This window comes from Sus scrofa, chromosome 8 (assembly GCF_000003025.6).
Source record: "Sus scrofa isolate TJ Tabasco breed Duroc chromosome 8, Sscrofa11.1, whole genome shotgun sequence".
Lineage (NCBI taxonomy): Eukaryota > Metazoa > Chordata > Mammalia > Artiodactyla > Suidae > Sus > Sus scrofa.
The window spans coordinates 129,382,423-129,407,596 of NC_010450.4; the positions used below are offsets into that span (position 1 = coordinate 129,382,423).

The 25,174-nt window shown below is 37.1% G+C and overlaps 1 protein-coding gene across 12 annotated transcripts in view; it reads left to right on the top strand.

The window, feature by feature from the left end:
* Positions 1-5,885, top strand: part of SNCA (synuclein alpha) — a 140,584-nt gene extending 134,699 nt beyond the window's left edge. For 8 of the 12 annotated variants that reach the window (XM_021100513.1, XM_005666989.3, XM_013979018.2 and 5 more), the window contains exons 5-6: positions 2,236-2,319; positions 5,256-5,833. In XM_021100513.1, coding sequence (XP_020956172.1) covers positions 2,236-2,319; positions 5,256-5,288 — 117 coding nt within the window. In that variant the 3' untranslated portion in view covers positions 5,289-5,833. 12 annotated transcript variants of the gene reach the window in all.

Sequence of the window (25,174 nt, forward strand, 5' to 3'; positions counted from 1 at the left end):
TTGTATTAGCACGTCCTCTATGGTTTCTCAAACCCCTGCTATAAGCAACAGATATTTTACTTTAGAAATTATAGATACTCAAAGTGCAGTTTTAAAGTTTAGGTAGATACATGCCCAGAAATGCATGCACTTTTTAAAATAAGCCATTATGATGTAATTACAACTGAGTAAATCAATAATTAAATGAACAGAGTTGGACTTCACTTGATCACAATACTTGATCTATCTAGCCAAAGAGGCACCAGCACATTGTTTACTTGGAAGGACTTTGAATGATGCATCAATCAGATACACCCAAATACACATACACACACACACATCTAATGACATTCACCAGTCTTTAGTTGTATAACTAGCACCTCATTTGTGATAATCAAAAAGCAAGTTATTTCTGCATATTCACGGGTCCAGTCTATATCAAAATCTTTTAACAAATAAGGTTAGAAGTAAATCTCTAAAAACTTAAAATGCAGAGAAACAGGGAATTCACTTTGCTTTGATACTTGGCTATCACTAAAAGTTATCTAAATACCAATGAGATGGATGTTATTGACTCCTCCCAGTTAAAAAGCATTGCTGCTCCATTTATCACTAAACTATTTGATGCTTAGAAACAGCTCCAGAGAAGATCTGGACTCTGCAGCAGGTAGGATTTGAATTCAATCTTACGTAGTACAGCCCTTGTGTCTAAGCATCAATAGCATAACCTGTATTCTTGACTTGTACCAAGAGGTGAGACACTGGAAACAGTACCTTTAACTCTACATTTAGAAGTGAGGTATTTGGGGGTTGGTTTAAATCTTACCTATAAACAACCTGGACTTTTTTATTTTTTATTTTTTTTTTTTGCTATTTCTTTGGGCCGCTTCTGCGGCATATGGAGGTTCCAGGCTAGGGGTCGAATCGGAGCTGTAGCCGCCGGCCTACGCCAGAGCCACAGCAACGCGGGATCCAAGCCGCATCTGCAACCTACACCACAGCTCACGGCAACGCCGGATCGTCAACCCACTGAGCAAGGCAGGATTGAACCCGCAACCTCATGGTTCCCAGTCGGATTCGTTAACCACTGCGCCACGATGGGAACTCCCAACCTGGACTTTTTAAATGGATAAAACAGGAGCTGGGCAGAAGAGATTGACCTATAAGCTTCTCTGCCCAGCTAGTGTAAGCCTGGGCTTTTGTGTGACCTTTTCTCATGGTCATTTCCTTATCCCTCTGCCTACCTGTCAGTCGTTTTCATGATGAAGACACGGGGTGATGTTATTTAAAACTGTGCCTGATGTAAACCTAAGCCGCATTGACTGAGGGGCTATTTGATGTCTTTGAGTAAGTCCATATAGGCTCACATTGAATCCCTGCTTTTTTAATTTTTAATGAGCTCGTTTTATAGTTCCTTTTCTGGAATAAAGACAAAGCAACGAAAGGCATTTAATGAAGCATACGAATAAAACCATGACCATTTCAGGTTGAATTTGTGGCATCCTCTTTCTAAGGAGAGTCCCTTGGAAATTTGTCTGACCAAATATTTGACTTTTCTCCCTCCAAATTGTGTGGTTTCAATCGTGACGTTTTGGGAAAACATTGTTTATTTGCCATTGTTAAAAATAAACTATAAAATATGTATGCTTTTATATTATAAATGGTTACATAAGTTAAAAACTTACAAAAGATAGAAATAGTCATAACTACCCAACACAAAGTACTTTTAATATTTTGTTGTGCCTTCTTGCAATCCATCACCTTGTAACTGAATTCTACCCAGGTTGTATTCACAATATATAAAATATTTATATACTGCTAAATATTATAGCATAAAGAGGTTCTTATTTTTATATAATTTCTGTCATAGTAATACATGTTTTTATAATAATTGACTGAATAGTTGAAGTTTTCTAACTTTTCAACATTCATGGAACCTTTAGGTTAATGATTTTTACTGCCGTCATTGATCCTGTGAATAACACCTTTGTTCTCTGGCTTTGGACTGTTTCCTGAATGATGAATTACTTGGGCAAAAAACTTGTACATTTTTAGAGTTAATAACACATGTTGCCTCAATGTTTTACCAAAGGCACTGTGTAGTTTAGAATGCCAGCAGTGACACTGCATGCCATTTTTATACATCCCCCTGCCAGTACTGTACATAAGATTTTTTGTCAAAGTACAATTGTGATTTTAAAAAGTTAATAACGGTACCTCCTCATAGTCCTTGGCTACTTTTCATTTAAATATTAGAATGAAGAAGGAGCCCCCCAGGAGGGAATTCTGGAAGATATGCCTGTGGATCCTGACAATGAAGCTTATGAAATGCCTTCCGAGGTAAGAGTTTATACACGTCAAACTGAAAATAGAGTTGAAGAGTTCAATTTGGGTATAGTAATCAGTAGCCCAAATATGTCACTGTCAGATTTCCTATCTGTTTGTCCTTAATGAGAATGATTTACTCTCTAGATGCACAAGTTGGCCAAATCCAAGACAGTGTTGAATGGACAACTTGCAAGCTGTAAATGGTTTTGACATTTGTAAGAGGTGTTTTTTGTTTGTTTTTTTTTAAGGCATCAGCAGTGAAGAGAACGTATATGGCCCACACAGTGTAAATACTTATAGCCTGGCTTTTTACAGACTTTGCTGCCCCCCCCCATTAAGGAATTATGTTACTAGAAACTTTATAGTCTGAAATAAATGCCAATAGGGAAAGTTAGAGAAGCCTACTAAATGCCAAAAGAGATAAAAATTGTTATTTGCCATGCATTTCCAGTGGGATATTTGCATAGTAAATAAGTCACTCAAAAAAATTATAGAGTAGAAATATGATAAATGCATGGTTTGCAGTTATAGATATATTTCACTCTTGCATTTTAAACAGTATAATTTATTTCAATTTCAAAATGATTTTTGTATCTTTTTTTTTTTTTTTTTTTTTTTTTTTTTGCTTTTTAGGACCACACCTGTGGCATATGGAGATTCCCAGGCTAGGGGTCAAATTGGAACTACAGCTGATAGCCTACACCACAGCCACAGCAACTTGGGATCTGAGCCATGTCTGCGACCTACACCATAGCTCATGGCAATGCAGGATCCTTAACTCACTGAGGGAGGCCAGGGATCGAACCTGCAATCTCATGGTTGCCAGTCGGATTCGTTTCTGCTGTGCCATGATGGGAACTCCCCTCAAAATAATTTTTTTAATGAATATATATCAAAGAAAATTAGAAAATGCTTTTAGATTAATCAAACTGTCTCAAGAAGAAATAGAAAACCTGAATATATCACTAATGAAAAGACTGAATTATTTAAACCTAGCCAGGGAGAGAGTCCTAGGACCAGATGGCTTCACTGGTGAATTTTACCAAACATTTAAAGAAGTAATACCAACTAATTACAATTAATGCCAAATAAATTATCGCCCAAAAAAACAGAAGGGGAGCACTCCCTAACTCATTCTATGAGTGCAATACTATCCTGACACTAAATCAGACATCATCAGAAAATGTATTATTGCTTAAGAATTGAGTTCACATGTGTTGTAGTTAGGTTATTAAAAGGCATAATAATAATCACCCCGTTTGCAGAAATTGAGATTATTTGCCTAATTAATTTTAGCAATATTCAGGGGTCTTTTTTTTTTGCATGGCACAACACTAAGAACTATAGAAAATACAAGAGTCATAATCGTACCAGGATAAAGGGTTATACCCTGGTAGGTTGATAAAAACAAACTGACTCCATTTTATTCATCCTGATTCCCTTAACAAACATTATTGACTGCCTTTTATGTGCCAGACATCATAGGAGCAAGATATGCACAGTGTTCAAAAGCTAACATTCTACAAGATTTCTTTGATCCATCAGGAGAAGTTCAGTAGAAGAGGTGGCAGTGATCTGGCTGGGAAAGGGCGGGAGATAAAATAGGCTAAAGTAAAGGGAGAACATTCCAGCACAAGGAAGTATCTAGGGCAGCATGGCTGAGATTGCACGTGGCTATGTCTGAGGAACAATAATTAACGATGATTCAAGCTCAGAGAATAGTGGCCGATGAAGGCTACAGAGATGGCGAAAGACAAACTGGAAAGTGCTAGAAAACCCTGGCCATTTACGTTTGTACTTTATTCAGAAAGCAGTTTGACTTAACTGAAAATGTGTTTCTAAGCAGGATGATGATATTATTACAGTTGTTCTTTAGGAGGACTGCTCTGGTTTGGTTAAGATCATTTATATGAAATGTAAATAAATGTTTATAAAATATAAAATAAATAAATTTCTTTTATGGCTGCACCCATCCAATATGGAAGTTCCTGGTGCCAGGGATTGAATCCGGGCCTCAGCTGCAACTATGCTGCAGCTGCCAGGCAGTGCCGGATCCTTTAACCCTCTGTGCCAGGCTGGAGAACGAACCCATGCCTCTGGAGTTCCCGTCATGGCGCAGTGGTTAACGAATCCGACTAGGAACCATGAGGTTGCGGGTTCGGTCCCTGCCCTTGCTCAGTGGGTTAACGATCCGGCGTTGCCGTGAGCTGTGGTGTAGGTTGCAGACGCGGCTCGGATCCCGCGTTGCTGTAGCTCTGGCGTAGGCCGATGGCTACAGCTCCGATTCAACCCCTAGCCTGGGAACCTCCATACGCCGCGGGAGCAGCCCAAAGAAATAGCAACAACAACAACAACAACAAAAAAAAAAAGACAAAAGACAAACCCATGCCTCTGCAGTAACTGGAGCCGGTGCAGTCAGGTTCTTAATCCACTGTGCCACAGTGGGAACTCGAATATTTTAACTGTGTATATTATCCAAATATTGTAGGGGGAGAGGAGGAGCTTTGAAATAGTAATAGTTGAAGCTTCAGATGCAGATGAACTTCCCAAATGGGGAAGTAAAAGGAGAGAAAATGGGACTTTTCAATGCCTTCCTTTCTTTCAAAGAAACCACCTGAGCCAGTTCCCATACTTGGCCGCCAAAGAAACTCAGAGCCAGATAACAGTGGCTGACTCATTTGTCCTTCAGGACTAGGTCACAAGATGGTTAAATGGCACATCTGGAGGTAGAACTCAGATGCCCTAACTCTGACCACTGGCCTAACTGGCTTTCCTATTTGACAGGAAGACAGAACGATTCAAAAGACAAGTATACTCAATGTAGAATAGTTCCAGAACAGTTAGGACATGGCTTGCCCTTTGAATAAAGGTGGTAGTCCCATCTCCTTTGCCCCATAACGGGTCACTTACAGGCACGCTTCACGTGGTCTTTCTGATTTTCTTACTAGGAAGGGTATCAGGACTATGAACCGGAAGCCTAAGGGGTATCTTTGCTCCCAGTTTCCTGAGATCTGCTGACAGACGTGCCATCCTGTCCAAGTGCCCCGTTCCCACCTGCCCAGTCGTGACCTTCTCTCAACGCTTTCACAGTGTCTTTTGAAGTCTTCCATGAGCAGTGACTGGAGTATCTGTACCCGCCCCACCTCGGTTCCGGTGCTTCCCTCTCACTGAATATATGGTAGCAGGGTCTTGTGTGCTGTGGCTGTTGTGGCTTCGAACCTAAAATGTTTAATGAAAAACACCTAAGTGACTACCACTTATTTCTAAATCTATTTTTTGTTGCTGTTGAGAAATTGTGAGTGATTTACTCTCCTAAGATTTAAAAGTGTCTTTTCAGGATTCCGTCGAAGAATAATGATGTATGGCGAAATTTGTTAATATATACAATACTTAAACATGTGAGCATGGAACTATGCACCTATAAATATTAACTATAGAACGTTACTGTTTTGTGATGTGTTTTGTTAACTTGCGTTTGTATATAAATGGTGGAAATTAAAATAAAACGTTATCTCCTTACAAAAAGTTTATTTTGATCCCATCTCGCTTGAATAATAAAATCATGCTTGTAAATGCCACGAATGAGAACTGAGACAATTAACTTAAACATAAAGTTCTTGATGGCCATTTAAAGAAGGAGGCATTTTGGGGGAGGTTAAAAAAAAAAAAAAAAGACAGAATATTAACCCTTTACTGTGGGAAGAAGAAACACTGCCAGCTGTGTACTAATGCCTTGAGATGCTACGACTTAAAGATGGATCCCATGGAATAGATAAGTGTAAGAAATGATTTTGACCTCATCCCCTTTAGCTATTCATAAGACACATTAACAAGTAGCATGTTAAAGTCTCTGAGATAAACTGGTTAACTTTAACCCAGCATTTTTTTTTTTTTTGGTCTTTTTAGGCCAAACACATGGCATATGGAGGTTCCTAGAATAGGGGCATCAAATTGAAGCTGTAGCCACTGGCCACAGCCACAGCCATGCCAGATCTGAGCTGCGTCTGTGACCTACACCACAGCTCACAGCAACAGCAGATCCTAACCCACTGAGTGAGGCCAGGGTTCGAACCTTGTCCGTGGGGATACTAGTTAGACTGGTTTCTGCTGAGCCACGACAGGAACTCCTAACCAGCATTTTTTTTTTAATCAAATCTTTTTCCTTCCAGGAAATACCTTTAAACATCTCTGGGAACTATCAGAGACTCCCTTTAAAAATGTCAAGTCCCTAGAGTTATGGGAATCTCCTGTACCCCTTTAAACTCTGCTACACACACGAATTCTAGGATATTTCTTTAGGACAGGTTTTCCTACTTGAGGAAGATCTTTCAACTCCCCATGGGTGCTGACAAGAAAATTTGAATGTCAAAAGACCTATATGAATGATTTAGTTTATCTTTTTAATTATTCAGGAGAAAAATGATAGAGTCCCTTTAAAAAGTCACCAGTAGAAGGTACAATTTTAAAAAAATTCTAGAAGTGCTAGGCAGCTTATATGGAATCATGAGTAATTTGATGTATATAAGGCATTGGCAAGGAAGGAAGGCAGAATGAATATAATAACTAGAAGCACGATCACCATAGAAACTTCCTTTTTTTCTTTTTGCCTAATTGGAAAAAGGCACTAAGTTGCCTATGTAGTCTTAAACTGGAGAACAGTAGTAAGTCTCTTGTTTCATTAGATACATTAACGAGAACACCACATGAAAAATTAAAATCTTTTTGTACAAAAAGCATGTGATTTTAGTACTAATATGTGCATAGGAAATACCATGGGAAGATACACATCAGTGGCGGTGGTCTGAAGCGAAGCACTTAAACAAAAAGTCGTAAAAGGCACATGAGGACTCTTGCCTCACAGCCACTGGTGACATAACCACTTGAAAAGGAGCCTGAGGGTTAGTCTGCTCCCCTGTTTATTTTTCAGACATCGTACCCCCACGTCTGAGTTATTCAGCCTCGATGCTCCATGGGCTTTAGCAAGACAAGTCAACAGGCTTTGGCACAGAATTGGCAGCATGACAATCTAATGTATGGTTTGGTATTCCAAGTCCAAGATCTTTTTCAATATCTCCCCACCATGAGATGCAGATACATTCCTCATCCTTCTGGCTCACCCCGTAGGTAACTGTTGGATCAGCACACATGCGTGTGCACACAGAGCATATGCGTGCTTCAAGGACAATCACCCATACTGAAGAACACCACAATTTTCTAACTGAAAACTTGACAGACTCCTCTGTCCACGCCACTGATGGCACTCTCTGTCTCAGATGAGTTCGTCCTACTGTGTCCTTTCTTTCTTGGGGAGGACAGCAACAGGGCTGGCACTTCCCTGTTTGCTTTGTTCCTAGAAATTGAGCAGAGACACTTTCTGTATTACTATGTGTATAGATGTAAGTGATTTATCAGTAGTAACTCATTTCTTCTCAAGTTCATTATCATCCTCACTTTATATAGGTGCAAACAGAGGCACCTTCAGGCTAAGTAATGTCCTCATAGCCACAGAACCAGGAAGTGGCTAATCCCAAAGTCCGGTCAATACGGAGGCAGAGTCTGTGCTCTCAGCTTCGAGGCCACATCATGTCTCTGAGTGAGGATGTGCAGCTATGTAAGTAACCCCCAGAAGCCTAGGGAATGAGATAGTAGCCTTGCTTTCTACATATAATTATTGGTGTATCTAGTTTTCTTCAAACATCTTTATCTAGAATAAGTGATACTCAATTATACGGATATTTCTAATTCAAAGAGAAACCAGCCACCTCATGATTACCGACTGATCCTTCCTTATAACTAAACAATGCACATACACTACACTAGGACTCAATGATTTTCAGAAGATGAAAATAAAATCGTAATAGTAGTCCGTAGGGAGGTAGGCTTTGCCATTTTTCTGTTGTATCATGGGTACTTAGCTTCTGTTAAATGGCAAAAAAATACATATATATAAAGTATATCCAGAATTTTTCAGTTATACATATTTATTAATGTAATGGCTGAATTTATAAATAAGCTGGAAAGTACATGAATTGATAATGTATACTTTTAAATTGTAACACCATAACATTCTATACTAAGCTTGATTTTCGAGGTACATATTTTTGACACAGTAATACATATTTTTCCCTTTGAGTAAGCCTAGATCTCAAGAATCCAAATGCAATAGATGTAATGTAAAATCATTCTAAACATTATTTTAGTTCCAGTACCTCATGTAATTATCTAAGATTTTCCTTCACGTTTCTTTGCCGCTACAGCACTATCTTTGATTATTTTAAATCCAATAGCACAGATGGTATGTTGGAAGGAGTTAAAAAGCATTCCTTCAAAAAGTCCAGTGTGAGCCTCTCGTGGCTTTTGCTGATGTAATATACTTCTAAAGTCAGGTAGGAGGCATAGGGGATTTCCAAAGTTGATCCTGCAACTATAGCTAATATATTAGGATAGCTCTTCTTATGAACCTTATGAAAATGTATCCTCAGATTCCCTTAAAGGTCAGTGACCAGATTTTCCCACTGTTTCTATGGCAACACAGCAAGATATGGTGCCTTGGAAATGTGCTGCATTTTAATTAGGTCCCTCTAGGGCTCCCTAACTGCCTTTTGCAGGTAAACTAAATACCAAGGTGCTTTATGTCTTGCTGTGAGATGAAAGCTAGCCCATCTGTAAATGTCAAAGCTAAGATGGGCTCCACTAAGTCAAATCTAAACAAATATAGTAGCGAGTCTATGTGTTGATCTTGTAAAAGATAACAATACCTTAATTTAAAAGAATTAGGGGTGCTTGCTTAATTAGGATGGCAGGAATACTAGTGGGATCCTGGATTCTAAAGCTAGATGATCTAGACTTGAGTCTCAGTTATAGCATTACTACCCATATTAGTCTGAGCAAGTTACTTAACTTTTGGTGCTTCCATTTCTTGTCTATAAAAATGCAGATGATAATAATAGTATATCATAGCATTGTTACATGGATTAAATGAGTTTATCTAAGTAGAATACCTAGGACCAAGACTGGCCTGTGGTAAGTGATCAGTGAATCAGTAGTGCTAGGATTAGGAGTAGCGTAAGTAGTGACGGTAGTGAGGGTGGTGGTACTAGACGAGAACACTGTATTTTTAAAGATAAATAAGAACTAATTATTTTAAATGTTTAGCTATCTTCATTTATATCATCACCTAGTATAAAACAGTTATAATAGTAAATGTAATCTTGAAAAAGAAGAAAAGGTTTGGAGACATCATATGCCCTGATTGTAAACTATATTACAAAATTATAGTAGTCAAAATAGTATGGTACTGGCATAAAAACAGACACATAGATTGATGGAACAGAATAGGGAACCCAGACATAAACTCATGCATATCTGATCAATTAATTTACAGCAAAGAAGCCAAGAGCATACAATGGAGGAAAGGACAGTCACTTCAAATAATGGTGTTAGGAAAACTGGACAGCCATGTGCAGAAGAATGAAACTGGACCACCGTCTTATATCATACACAAAAACTCACTCAGAACAGATTAAAGACTTCAGTGGGAGACCTGAAACTATAAAATTCCAGGAAAAAACCTAAGTAGTAAAGCCTTGACAACAGTCTTGACAATAATATTTTAGATTTGACAGCAAAGGTAATAAAAGCAAAAATAAACAAGTGGGACCACACCAAACTAAAAAGATTCTGCATAGTAAAGGAAACCATTAACAAAATGAAAAAAAAAATCTACTGAATTGGAGAAAATATTTATAAATCACCTATCTGATAAGGGATTAATATCCAAAACATATAAAGACTCATAAAGCAACACCTCTATATTGTATATTTGAAAGTTGCTAAGAGAACAGATCTTAAAAGTTGTTATCATAAGAAAAAATTGTGGTAATGGATGTTAACTAGATTTATTATGATCATTTTACAACATATACAAATATTGATTATTATGTTGTATACCTGACCTGATACCATATATCAATTATATCTCAATGAATAAATAAAACATTTATAAAGAAAACAGTAATCGGGATTAGGATGATGATAGAATCACTTTGGGAACTTGAGCAGAGACTGTTTACTAATTGCTATGAGAGGATTATAATGGTTTAATAACCAGTATGAGTATTTATAGAGTATCGCCTAGCACCAAAAAAAGTTGAGAAAGCACGCTAAGAGATAAATATGCACCAAATCTATAACACTATCTATATGGAACACATCCATCTTTAAACCCATCTGTACACATCAAGACATACACCTTCACATCCAAGTGAGATGTGTTTGATACGTATATATTTATATTCAGTAATTTTGGTTCTTGTCACTAGAGTGAAGAAAGACAGGCATGTATATATAAATAAACTCACCAGCCTAAAACAGATTATTGTCAACCACAAAGGAGAAAAACAGCCACTTGAATTTCCATCTATTTCCCAAATCTCATTCATTTCCCATTATCTTCCTCCGTACACCTCTCATTTGGTAACTCTCATTTTTGATCCAAAAGAAGGCAATATTTTACACAAAAATTTCTGCATTACATGAGAATAGAAATACCAGTAATCACAATGGAAAAAATAAAATTTGTTTCCTCTTTATGTCTTTACTGAGTCCCTAGGATCACGGCTTTAAAAAGCCAGTGAGCTGGTAAGATGCTGGCCGTGGTTCTGTGCTGTTAGATTACCCCATGCAGCATTCCATGAAAGTCCATCAGGAGTCCTTTTACCCTTGGACTGTTTGAAACAGCCTTAGGGACCTAAGCTAGATTATCCAATACTTCATTTTCTAATAAATATCAACTTTTGGGGTAAAATAACCAAAACCTAAGTCCAGACAGATGACCATCTAGAATGTATTATTTGTCATGCAAGGCCTCACCCAAATCTCTCTAGAAATGGTCAGGGCAGTCCTGAGAGGCTGCCAAGCCTTTGTTGTGCAGCAGGACTGACTCCTGCTGTTGAAGATGGAATGCCATGTTGAATGATGAGAAAACTGGCAAGTCTTCTTGGCACATTTCCCCAGCAATCAGCTGTGAGCACCCCTAGCAGCTTGTACCCATTTTTTTAGGAGGCTATTTCCCTGAGAATAATGAGTAGAAAGGTGAAGCTAAGACAAAGACCTTTTCCTCAATTTTCTTAATGTCATCTAAACGAAAAAACGTATGATTTAAAGTAATTGTACATTATATGTATTGTTAATAACTGGCAGATACTGAGCTCTGATTATCAGAGCAATGTTTGGAGATGAAATGCTTGGTGGATACTTGTCATTCTGAAGAAGATTCTAGTACAACACAAAGTCATATCAGTCATGTCTAAAGCTGCTCTGCAGATCAATATTAAGGAGTTTTGATGTGGCTGTTTTATCACTACACTGCCATGGTGAAAACAGACATTCAACTGCTATAAAACAAATATAAAACAACAACAACAACAACACAATGCTACACTCTGTTGGATTTTCACTATTATAGCTAGTTCCAGGCCATTAGACACATCTTTTAGTCATTGTTTTCATGCCAACAATTCCTGGATCCACTAGGCACAGTCTGCTCAAAGTAATTCTTTCTGGAATAACTCTAATTTCCACGCAATAGTCACCCTTTTATAGATGATAATCCCTATCAACAGTCTGTAATTGACTTGAGTTCCTGGGGCAATTTCTTTACTGATAAACTTCTCCATCCTACTCCCAACACACCCATCACGACTTAAGACAGACCAATCTTATAATCTTGTGTTTTTATCTGTGGAACACATTCAGTATGACGTTGCTGATGGTTTAATCTTTAACACTTAATATCAGTATGTTTCTGATTTCTGAAAGCATTTTTATTCATATTTAGCGCTCTTCCAAAGTATTCAGACCTGATCTACAATCAAAATGAAGAAACAAAGACAAAAATCACACTAGATTGTAAAATAAAGCTAATTTTTTTTAAAAATGTGAGACCATCTATAGAGAGTGGAAAAATAAGCTTATTGAGAACGTAGCGTGGAATAGGACATTTAAACCCTACATTTAGATGTGAGTTTCCTGGGAGTCTAATCTGTGGAAACACAAAGACTGTATGATTTTCAGTGCCTGTACGGAGAAGATATGTTGTTATAATTCTTATGATTATTTTTATTATTTTTTGGCAGAAGGGCAGAAGAGATCTTTTTTTTTTTTTCTATTTCATGTCTAATAGAATCTTGTGGACAAACTGCTCTTTTAAAAACATAACGCAGTCAAGTGGATCCCTTCCAAATCACAGCTCCTTACAGGCGAAGACATTTATAATCAGGCTCTCTCCTGAGGAAGAAAGAGTGAAAGTCCTAGGCCTTTCCAAGGATGAGTGACAAACTATATGAGCTTCCTCTTTAACGCAAGCCCATATCACGGGCAGAATAAACAGCGATGGATGTTTTCATTTGTCACCACTTCCAGGTTTCTAGAAGCAGTGAGGAAAAGTCCCAAGTGCTGCCTACCTAGCGACAGAATTAAAAACATTACTTTTCCTTAAGGAAAAGGCCTGCTGGCGTGAGCTGTACACACTGTGAAAGTATCTCACACCAGGCATGGAGAGAAATCTCAGAGGCGTTGCAGCACAGAACATACTGGAAGAAAAAACATCCTGAACTTTACTCAGCTCTCGGAAGAAAGACATGCTGGGAAGAAGTCTAGATGAAGAGGCCATAGGGAGAAAAATCATCCAGTAAATGATAACACAGGTCCAGCCAGAAGTGGTCAGAAGCATGTGGGTGAAATTCAGCACTAGGAGTGTAGGGACAGGTATTGCTCGTCCAGGCTGCATCAGGGAATTCTGAGAGCACAGTAGCTCTGCTCCCACCCAAAGCCAGGGGTGTCCGAGAGGCGTTCTGAAGCCTTCTGTGAATTGGTAAGACAAGGTCAGGCTATGGATGAAAAGGCTGGAGTTCTAAAGAGAATAAAAATAAGCTCTGCTTAAAAGGTCTTATCATCATGTCAACTGGGTAGCCCAAAATGTCAGCCTTGACTCAGAGCCATTTGGCAAAATAATAAGCCAGATTCTTACCATGATCTTGATACTTTGAGAAGTTTAAAGTTTTAAAGAAGGATTATGCTGTGAATTGGTTCAGAACCAAAGGAATTCATACATATCGTAGGCCGAGGTGAAACAGAAATGCGAAAACTGTATTTCACCGTGTGTTTGGGCCTCACAGTCTCTGCGATACAATACTGACTTTGCAGAAGGTCACTCTCTGTTTTGTTTTCTTTCAGGTAAAAAAAAAAAAAAAAAAAAAAAAAAAAAAAAAACCTTATCAAATTCCCCCTAATATACGAGTTTCATGAATCTGATTGATTGGCATCGTGCTTTCTAAAAAAATCCTCAAAGCACACATTTGAAAAAGTTCAAATTCATACGTGGACTCGACTGAATTCATGTTGCCTGTCAACTAGTTAGTTTTCTTTTTGGTGGATGCCTTCAGTCTATTACATTCAGACAGATGTTATGGGTGGGATTGCTGCCATGAAATTCCCCAAGTGATAGCAAAGAGAGAACAGTTCAAGTCTAGATTGTTAAAAGAGACAAAAAATGCAGAGTGAGACCCAGTCAAGGTTTAGGATCTAATGCAGAGGTAAGAAGACAAACCAATCTCAGCAGTTCTGTGTATCAGAGTCTAGCAAACAAATTAGTGCCAACAGCTCTTACAGAAAATTGATTCTAACTTTCCCCCCAATCAGCCTTTCTCAGTGGTAAAAAGTTTTTTAAAAAGCAAAACAAACAAAAGAAAACCAAAACCACTCTTCTTGATAGCTGAGGATTGGCTGAGGATCAGAAAACCACTTTATAATTGTCCACTGCCTTCATTTTATAAATAAGCAAATACTCAAGGTTGCAGTCTTGCCATGTTGATTAGAATTATTAAACGTTGAACAAATAATAATTGTGGCTGCCAAAATTATTCCAGGTGAAATCACCTTAGTCATGTAATATTCTAGTATATGCCTATAGAAGGGATAAAAGTTAGCTACACTAAAATCTAACATACCCTGAGAGCATCACAATAATGCTTCCAAGACTTGAAAAATCTCCTATACAACAGATAGAGGGTTCATTATCTGCTTCTCCTGAACCCCTATACACACTCTCATTTCTAACACCTTCCTTGTTGCTTGTAGGGAAATATATGTATAAAACTTTTATGTAATTTAATTGTAATAAACTTACATATAAGTATACAAAGAAATAAACATAAAATTCCATGCTAAATTTTTTTTTTCTTTTTACAGACACCCCTGTGGTATGTGGAGGTGCTAAGTTTAGGGGTCCAATCAGAGCTGTAGCTGAAGGCCCACACCACAGTCATGGCAACACTGGATCCAAGCCATGGCAACATGGCAACGCCAGATCCTTAACCCACAGAGTGAGGCTAGGGATCAAACCCGCCTCCTCACGGACACTATGTCAGGTTCTTAACCCATGAGCCACAATGGGAACTCCCTCCATGTCTAAATTTTAATCGCAAACAATAGGAACATAGTATTTAAGAATGACCCACATATGCACACAAGTATAATTTCATCAGGTTCCATACTGAACACACTCTTGAATTTTCATTGTACAATTCCAGGTAGAATCTTGCTCAAAGTAAATATCTGAATGAATGACTCAAGCTATAAGGTGCTATTCTTAAATACTGATTATCTTATTCTGGATATATTAACATTGAGACGGAAAGAAACCCATTTGTACAGTTGCTAAATGTGAAATCATTACTAACTCACATTATAAATCACATATACAATTAATACGTTATAAGTGCAGCATAGATAAACTTTCATTTAATTTTGAAATGATATTTCTCTGTTCTTTAAGCAATGACCAAGTTGTCCTGATCCTTTAATTGAGGGACTAGGGCATTAAAAACAAGAGGTGGGGGAGTGCTAACTTTAGGAAAAGAAAAACCTCAGTCATCTCAGGACACCATCAGCTTTAAAAAGACAGCACTTTTTTGGGGACTATGTTTGACATTTTCCACATATTTCAAGAAGGTCTTACTGATCTAAAATTGTAGCAGATGGAGAAGCAGCAGGTGTGAACTCAGCAAATATACAAGAGACAAAATTCCAAACTAGGCCAGCTACTTGAGGCCTTTCACATTTGAGGTTAGAAAAATGGATATACCTTAGAAAATATATAAAACACTTTATATCCGCTGTATGTGTATGTGTGTGTGTGTGTGAGAGAGAGATGACTTAAAAATTAGGAGACTAGTTTTCTATATGACATGCCATGGATCTAGTTCTGAGGACAGGGAAAATAAGCAAGGAAAAACAAAGGTAAGGGCTAGACACAAAAGTGTTAAGAAACTTATCCCTATTGTACAAACTACCTCAACAGCTATTGTGCCATTAACCTCAGGAACATGCTTCTTTAAAGGCAAATTCTTATTTATTTCAACAACCTCATACCCAAAACTTGCCCTGCCAGTTATTTGGAAATTATTTAAAAAATAAAAGCATGTTGACTATTTTTTTAAACAGAATCTCTGGATTTGAGTTACAGCTCAACCATATTCTAGCTATGTGACCCTAGGAAATAGCTTGTCTCTCTGAAAATTAGATGTAAATTAGAAGTAACGGTATTTATTATACTTTGCTATAAAGATTAAATGAACTCTACTATAACTGAATTACTCTTAATTACATACAGTACTTCTTCATTTCCATTTTCTCATCTTTGATATTATAAGAAAGTCAAAATTTTTAAAAGTTGTAATGTAATGATATAAATATTATTCACTATGGTGAAAATTATGAAATGATAAGAAAACAAAAACCAAAAGACAGAAAAACCTCAACCAGTAAGAACTTAGGGCAAAAGAAACCGAAGGAAAAATATTTAAAATAATGTTTCCAACTTTATTATTATTGCACAAACAACTTTTTATACATTACATTGGAGAAAATTTGATAATTTCCAAAAAAAGACATTTGATTCAGCAAAAAAGAACATAGACAAAGAAATTAAAATTATATTGCACAGGAAAATCTATTTATTTGCTTATACCACCCGAACTTACATGGAGGAAAAGGAAAATAATAGAAAAAATATTAAAAATACATTTGAAATAGATTTCAAATATATTGCAAATTTTGTACTTTGGGCTACAACAAAGCTCAGAAATGTTTTATAGGTTTGAAGTCACTTGAAATTATAATTCTGAATATCAGTCATAAAAATGGACTAATGAAATTCCAATATATCTGTGAAATTTATCCACTAAAGAAATGCATTTAAAATTTTATATCCTAAATGCTGTATTTTGGAATATATACAAGAGAGAAACATCAAGCTTGGCATCCTTGGTTTTGGTTCTTTGATGGTGTCTCTATCTTTCCTCTTGCAGGTGATTCAAAAGGGCCATGACATGGGAAAAAGACACACATTCCATTATGTAAAAAAGCACTAGTAAAACTTTAATCACCAGCTAAGTATGCTTCATGGTAGCAGTACCAAAAGGGGAGCTTAACTTGTGAGTGAACCAAAAGGTTCAGGTTTCCTTAACATGGTGCCAGTGATGAATTTTAAGAATCACCCTTAAATAATATGCAAAATTTTGAGCTTTATGTAATCTCCATATGTCTATATAACTTTTTTTTGGCAAAAAAATATATACTCTTCATCCATTTCTAAAGTGGATAGGACTTAGAAGAGGTTAAGAAATTAAAGAATATTGTATAAATACTAGATATATCTCAGAATCACTGTCTAAAATCTCATTTCATAAACTTCATTCCATAAAAGACTCATTTCTAGGGAGTTAGATATAAAAGAATTGGATGGATAAACTAAACTGTTCTACGGCAATATTTTTCAGAGCCCTCAAATATTTTAGTATTTTACCTACATTTTCAATATGTCAGTTTTATTTTTCATCTGTAAGAGTGTAATACAATGGGAAGTGTTTTAAAAACTCACATCTAGGGAAACTTCTTTAGGAAGTATTGCCAGCTCTAATATTCTAGGAAAACACTTGGGGAAATGATTTATGATTGTACATCCTGGAGTTCCCATGGTGGCACAGCAGAAACAAATCTGACTAGGAACCATGAGGTTGTGGGTTCAATCCCTGGCCTTGCTCAGTGGGTTAAGGATCTGATGTTGCTGTGAGCTGTGGTGTAGGTTGCAGACGTGTCTGGGATCCTTCATTGCTGTGGCTGTGGTGTAGGCCGGCAGCTGTAGTTCTGATTCAACCCCCGGCCTGGGAACGTCCATATGCCACAGATATGGACCTAAAAAGCAAAAAAAAAAAAAAAAAAAAAAAAAATGATTGTACATCCTTCCAATTACCAATTGCATTTTTCACAGAACTAGGTCAAAAATTCTTTAAAATAGTATGGAAACACAAAAGACCCTGAATAGTCAAAGCAATCATGCTGAAGAAAAATGGAGCTGGAGGAATCAGGTTCCCCGAATTTAGAGTATACTACAAGGCTACAATCATCAAAACAGCATGTTACCAGGACAAAAACAGAAGTATAGATCAATGGAACAGGATAGAAAGCCCAGAAATAAACCCAAAACTTATGGTCAATTAATTTATGGAAAAGGAGGCAAAAATATACAATGGAGAAAAGACAATCTCTTCAATAAAAGGTGCGGAAAAACTGGAATGCTACATGCAAAAGACTGAAATTAGGACACTCTCTGACGCCATACACAAAAAAAAAAAACTCAAAATGGATTAAAGACCTAAATTTAAGACTGGATACTATTAAACTCTTAGATGAAGACATAGGCCAAACACTTTCTGACATAAACAACAGCAATATTCTGCAATAATTCTTAGATCCACCTCCTAGAATAATGACAATAAAAACGAAAATAAACAAATGGGACCTAGTTAAACTTAAAAGGTTTTGCACAGCAAAGGAAACTGTAACAAAATAAAGAGACAACCCACAGAATGGAAGCATACATTTGCACATGGAGCAACTGACAAGGGTGTAATCTCCAAAACATATAAACACCTGCAGCTCAATATAAAAAAAAAAAAAGCAAAAAATGGGCAGAAGATCTAAATAGATATTTCTCCAGAAAATACATACAGGTGGCCAAAAAACATATGAAAAGATGCTAAGCTTCACTAATTATGAGAGAAATGCAAATCAAAACTACTATGAGGTACCACCTTAACTAGCCAGAATGGCCATTATCAAAAGTATGAAAACAATAAATGCTGGAGAGGGTATAGAAAAGAGAACACTCTTATATTGTTGGTGGGAATGTAAATTGGTGCAACCACTACGGAAAACAGTATGGAGGTTCCTCAAAAAAACTAAAAATAAACTACCATATGATCCAGTAATCCTACTCCTGGGCATCTATCTGGAGAAAACCTTAATTTGAAAAAATACATCCACTCCAACATGCATGTAGCACTGTTTACAATAGCTGACAAGCCAACAAGGAAGCAACCTAAATCCATCAATAGCGGAATGGATAAAGAAGAGTTGGTAAATATATACAATGGAATATTACTCAGCCATAAAAAACAATGAAATAATGCCATTTGGAGCAACATGGATGGACCTAGAAACTGTCACACTTAGTGAATTTAGGCAGTGAAATACAAACATCATATGGTATCACTTACATGTGGCATCTAAAAAAAAAAAGATGCAAATGAACTTATTTGCAGAACAGAAACAGACTCACAGACTTTGGAAAACTTATGGTTACCAAAAAGGGACAGGTGGGGTGTGGGAGGGATGGGCTAGGGGGTTGGGATTGGCTTGTGCACACTGAGGTATATGGAATGATTGGCCAATGGGAACCTGCTGTATAGCACAGAGAACTCTACCCCATATTCTATGATAATCTGTGTGGGAAAATAATCTGAGAGAGAATGGGTCTATGTATGACCGAATCACCTTTTTGTACAGCAGAAATTATCACAACCTTGCAACTCAGCTATGCTTCAATACAACTTTTTAAAAAATTAAAATGTTATTCTGCCATGGGGGGAGCAAAGATTTTACTTTCTGACTAAATAGTCAGTGACAGATAATCAAGTGAGGATTTATAACTGACTTCAAATCAACCAATTTTTAGTGAGGAAAGTAGTGCCATATTACCTTCCAATGAGCAATAACCAAAGTTTTGAACAACTGGCTAAGTTGACTGGCAGGTCTCATTTAGATTTGTAATTCTTTACATAGGCTTTAATCATCTGGGAAAATTACCTTTGAAAAATATATTGCCTGGCTCTGTTGTCCCAGGATCCTTACTACTTCTTCCCTGGCCATTTAGCAGGTATATAGAAAAAAACAAACAAAGAAAAGGAGATCAGAACAGTACAAGGAAGAAAAGGAAAAAAACAGTGTTTTACCAGAAAAGAAAATAAAAGGAGTCTTTTACTTCAAGCTCCAGGAATTATATCGTCCTTGGTGAAATTGTGTAAAATGTGAAAAGTATAGCGACGAACAATATTTTATCTGAAGGATTACCAGGATTTCAAGTTTAATCCACTATAAACGCATGTAAAACAGACTAATGAAACCAAAAAGAAAGAATTAAACACTTCACCAATTAGACTTGTGTATAGTGAATCTACGTTATCATACTTCTAAGACACAAACATCTTTGTTTCTGCTCCTACTGTTATAGAGACCCAAAGGACCAGTGTTCCTTAGGAGTGACTGCAAAACACATTTTATTTCCACACGAATCACAGCTGTAACCTAAAGAGAGAAAATAAGATGCATGTCATCCTTTTCCTTCCTACCTACTTTATCAGCTGCTCAATTATATCTGTGGACTCCATTTAAGCTGACAACTGGTATTTTTCTTTTATTCCCTCTGCTCACACTAATGCTTTGTAGCTTCTGTGTCCTCCTCTAGCTGTACCATCTTGTTTTTGCCTGCATCTGTTCTTCATTAGCCTCCCAGAGAGGGAAGTCTTCCTTCAGCAATATTTATGGAGTACCCATGATAAGCACGAGACTGAATATATGCACTTGGGAAGAATTGTTTCGCAAGTGGAAGAAGCTGACAATCACACAAGGGAGCCAAGGACCAAAGTAACTACTATTTATCCACCCGGAATAAGATGGATTTTTGACAAGTGGCTTTTGTGTGTGTGTAGTAAATGAGATAGGGAGTCACTTGACTCCTCATTACAAAATTCCATCTTTAATGTTACTTAAAGGTTGCTTTGGAATCTGATGTTACTCCTTCTTTGTAAAGTGGTAAGAGGTACATTTAAAAAAGGATTATGAATATTTTTTAGAGAATCTATGTTGTTAAAAGGTTCTGTTAAACATGTAACATTATTCAGAATGCTGAGATGATTTTTATTAGTCTCCCTTAACAGCTATCTTTTCATTGCTGTCATTAGATAAACGTCGAATTATCAAAAATGAATGTGGTATAATAAGCAGTAGAAACAAAATCCAAAAATAGAACAACTAAATTTATTTAATTGTATTTTGACTGATTACCTTCTCCATACTTAGATTAAGGGCATATTTGTCACCAATTTTTAGTAAAGTGAAATATTAAAGATGGCTTTTCTAATGTGGAGAACCTTGACATTTTGTTCATTATGGTCAGTGCAAACATTCTAGTTTGAGTACATATTTTCAGAGAAAAGTATGTGTTGTACATTTGTTAGTTGGCAGGAGAAACATAAAATGACATTAATAGTTATGATGTGAAAACAAATGCATATACATGATACATATGGACAAGATATTAGTTGAGTTTCATTGGTTGCAAATAACAGATACTAACTGGAGCTAGAATAAACAGATGAACATATTCTTAGGAAGATACCGGCACATCCCACAGAAACTTATAAGAGCTGAATAACTGGGTCTCAGGTAAATCAGGTATCAGAGCAATTTCCACTTACTGGAGTTTGGGGAGGGGTTCAGGGGCATTGCCACTAATACAACTCAACTACCAGAAGCTCTGCATCTCTTAGTTCAACTTCCTAAATTCCTGGGACTATATAATGACCCCTGGATAAAAGAGGTGTCCACTTGTGACCCAGTCAACAACAGCAGATGATGTGGGCTATACAGCACAGCCATGACCAGTGGAGACCCTCTTTTGTATCAGGGGCAGTTTCCAAAGAGGGAGATTGGTTGTCAGCCAGACATTCACTCAAGAGTATTCCCTATAGCCAAAAAGAAAAGAGAGTGATAGGTGACCTAATTACATTTTAATCATTACCAAAGCTGATGATGGTACTTCTAAGAATATTTGTTCACCAATTATGAGCAGATTATTTCCCAGCTTGGTGATACAGATAAAATATGTGCTCAGCCTTCCAATGTAATAAATAGAGAGAAACATGACAAAAGGCATTCCACTTTACTTATACAAGTATATGTTTGAATAAGCAAAAAACTCAGCTCAATAGGCTTTAATATTTTTTCTTTCTTTCTTTTTTCTTTTAAGGGCAGCATGTGCAGCAAATGGAAAAGTTCCCAGGCTAGAGGTCAAATCGGAGATATAGCTGCTGGCCTATACCACAGCACGCAGCAATGCCAAATCCTCGATCCACTGAGCAAAGCCAGAAATTGAACCCACATCCTCATGGATACTAGTCAGATACATTTCCACTGTGCCACGATAGGAATGCCTCTTTGTTCTTTTCATGTGAAATGCAGTCATTCAACTCTATTAAATTGTATAGAAAGTTAAAAACTTAGCAGTATGATAAAATAACATAAATTTTCTGAATAATATATGTATCAAAAATGTATGGTGGGAAGTTTCTTTTTAGATTTAAGCTAGAGTATTCTTTTTTTACATTACGAGATAGTAGAGTCTGATGGCTTTTAAAGAATTTTACTCTGTTCTTGACTGCTGGTGAAGTTAGTAAATACATTTTTTTTTTAATCTCCAGGAAATTGATAATCATGTGTCAGCCTTACTTGCTTTTACATTCACAACTTACTGAGAAATTCAGTAATTATACGAGTGGCACATAAATAAGAACAAAAGAAAACACCAAGTTCAAATAATTACATGATTTGTCCTTGGTTTTTAAACAACACAAATCACAGTTACTCTATGCTGCCATAATGAAGTGAGTGGTAGAAAGTATGGGTGATTCTTTATGAGTACCGTAAATGAGGAAAGAGCTGACTTCAGTGGCTGTTGTGAAAGCCCTCTGTGGTCAAAAATAGCTAAATTTGTTTTCCCTCCTCTGATAATCACCAAGCACTTAACTCCTTTAATGAATTCCTTTTGTTGGATCATGGCAGTGGAGAATAGAAAGCAGGAAATTGCAAGATGAAGAGACAGGCTCTCATTGTCTGAGCAGCTGATGCTGAGCTGCAGCAACATCAGTAGGGCTCAAGCAAGAACAGAAATGACAAAAAAAAAAAAAATACAACAGATTCCTTTGTACATCCAGTGGTATGTTAGATTGAGAGCCAGATACCAGCAGTGCACAGAGGATGGGACCAAGCATGGATGTGGGTGAGATGAAAGCCTTGCTGTTTTGCACACTGGCAAATGACATCTGTGCAAACACCAGGGATTTTCCACAAAGCTCCATCTTTTGCTTCCTTTCTTTCTTTGGAAGAAGGAAATCAATTAAACTTGAAGACCTTGACCTTCACTCTCAAGGATAAATACTAGCTAGAATGGCATTCCCTCTGTGACGGCATACCATTCTGCCTTGAAAGGAATTATACGGAGAAGGAAAAGAAGAGGTTTCTGTGAGTCGAGACAAAGGAGGCTATGAACGCTGATTCCACTGTGTTCCATAGGTTAAGGCAACATTATCAAAATTTTGCTGATATCCATTTTGAATTATAATTCAATTTTAACATTCCCATAGGAAATTATATGTGTGTGTATTAAGAAGATAGCTTTTCCATGTAAGTAGTATGATTGATGCAACTAATGTTGACACAGTTGATTCTAATTTTAAAACTATAACTGGACCTTATTTCATTACATGCAGAGAGGTTTCTGTCAAGAATCCTAATGTCTTCTTGCAGTAAGCCTGAGCAAAAGCTATGGCCTGGAGCCATAGATTAGACCTTAACACATCACTGGCCTGACAATTATAACCATTGTCATAGCTGCAATTTATTTCCAATAGACAGACCAATTCCAATATATAAGCTATTAAATTTAGCCTTTTCCTATTTGAACTATATTAAAAAGGAATAAATTATTGGAATTAGTTTTTAAAAAAAGTCATCACAGCACCTACAAGAAATACAATATTTACATACTTAATAATCATGTTGTGCCCAACACTGAAGAAGGGGCTTGCACCTGCTGTATAGCACTGAGAACTCTACCCAGTATTCTGTGATAATCTATGTGGGAAAAGAATCAGAGGGAATGGATATGTGTATATGTATGACTAGATCGCTTTGTTCTACAGCAGAAATGATCACAGCCTTGTGAATTCACCATACTTCAACAAAACTCTTTTTTTAAAAAAGTGTCAAACAGGAAAATAGAATGAAGTTTGATGCAATGGATCATTATTAGGCTTTCTCCAGTTGAAACACCAGAAAAGGAACTGCATGGGCCAGATGAAGATATCAGGCATTTTGGAGGTTCAGTGGAAGTACTAGTTGTAAGGACAGTAGAATTAGATGGCTCCTGCTGGTTGTAACTGATGCATTTGAGAAAGACATTGAAAGGCTGAGGGTAGTTTCATATATCAAGAGCAAAATGTGAAAGCCAGAGGACCTCCTAGTCCACATATAAAGTAACTCTTATCTTTTATAGGCTAGCACAGTAAAGCAGAGGATCTGGGCCAGTAGCTCATCTCAAGAAGGTTTAAGTCTCATCTACATCAAGTCAAGACTCCAGCTGGAGAGCAGTAAGACTCCGAGACAGGGGATGGAGTCATGTAGGTAGAGATTATTAAAGCTTCAGATGCCCTGAACCCTGTGGATCTACAGAAAGTTTCCATACCTCCGTAGTAGAGGAGGAATCGAAAGTTTCCACTTTTCCCTTGCTTTAAGGAATGCAACAGCCTCTGGATTGTACCTCAACCCCACCATAATCCAGCTGCACAACCCTTCCCAGTTACCAGACCAAGAGGTAGAATCAAGCCACAACAGAGCAAGGTCAGTGAAGTGCAGGGACTGGAAGAGAGGAAATGAACTAGATCCTGAAAATGCTTCAAGATTTAGTCACATATACCAATAGAAGCCTGGAAGTGATATATGGGCTGGATCCTGAGAGTGTTGGACCGTTAAGCTGGATGGGAGGGTGGATGGGACAGAAGGCTGGATAATGAAGAATTTTTTGACATAAGAATATTCTCCCATAAAAGGGTACCCTCCTACAGTGCTTATGGGAATGTAAGCTGGTGTAGCCACTATGGAGAACAGTATGGCGGTTCCTTAAAAAAATAAATATAGAACTACCGTATGATCCAGGAATCCTACTCCTGGGCATAGGTGCAGAGAAAACCATAATTCAAAAACATACATGTACCACAATGTTTATCACAGCGCTATTTACAATAACCAAGACATGGAAGCAACCTAAACATCCATCAACAGAGGAATGGATGAAAAAGATGTGATACATATTACAAAGGAATGTTACTCAGCAATTAAAAAGAATGAATAATGCCATTTGCAGCGACATGGATGAACCTAGAGATTATCATATTAAATGAAGACAGAGAAAGACAAATAGCATATGAGATAACTAATATGTGGACTGTAACCAAAAAATGATACAAAAGAACTTACAAAACAGAAACAGATTCAAAGATTTTGAAACCAAATTTATGGTTACCAAAGGGGAAACAGAGGGAGAAAGGATAAATTAGGGGGTTGGGATGGACATAAACACACACCTATATGAGAATAAGTAGGTAACAAAGACCTACTGTATAGTACAGGG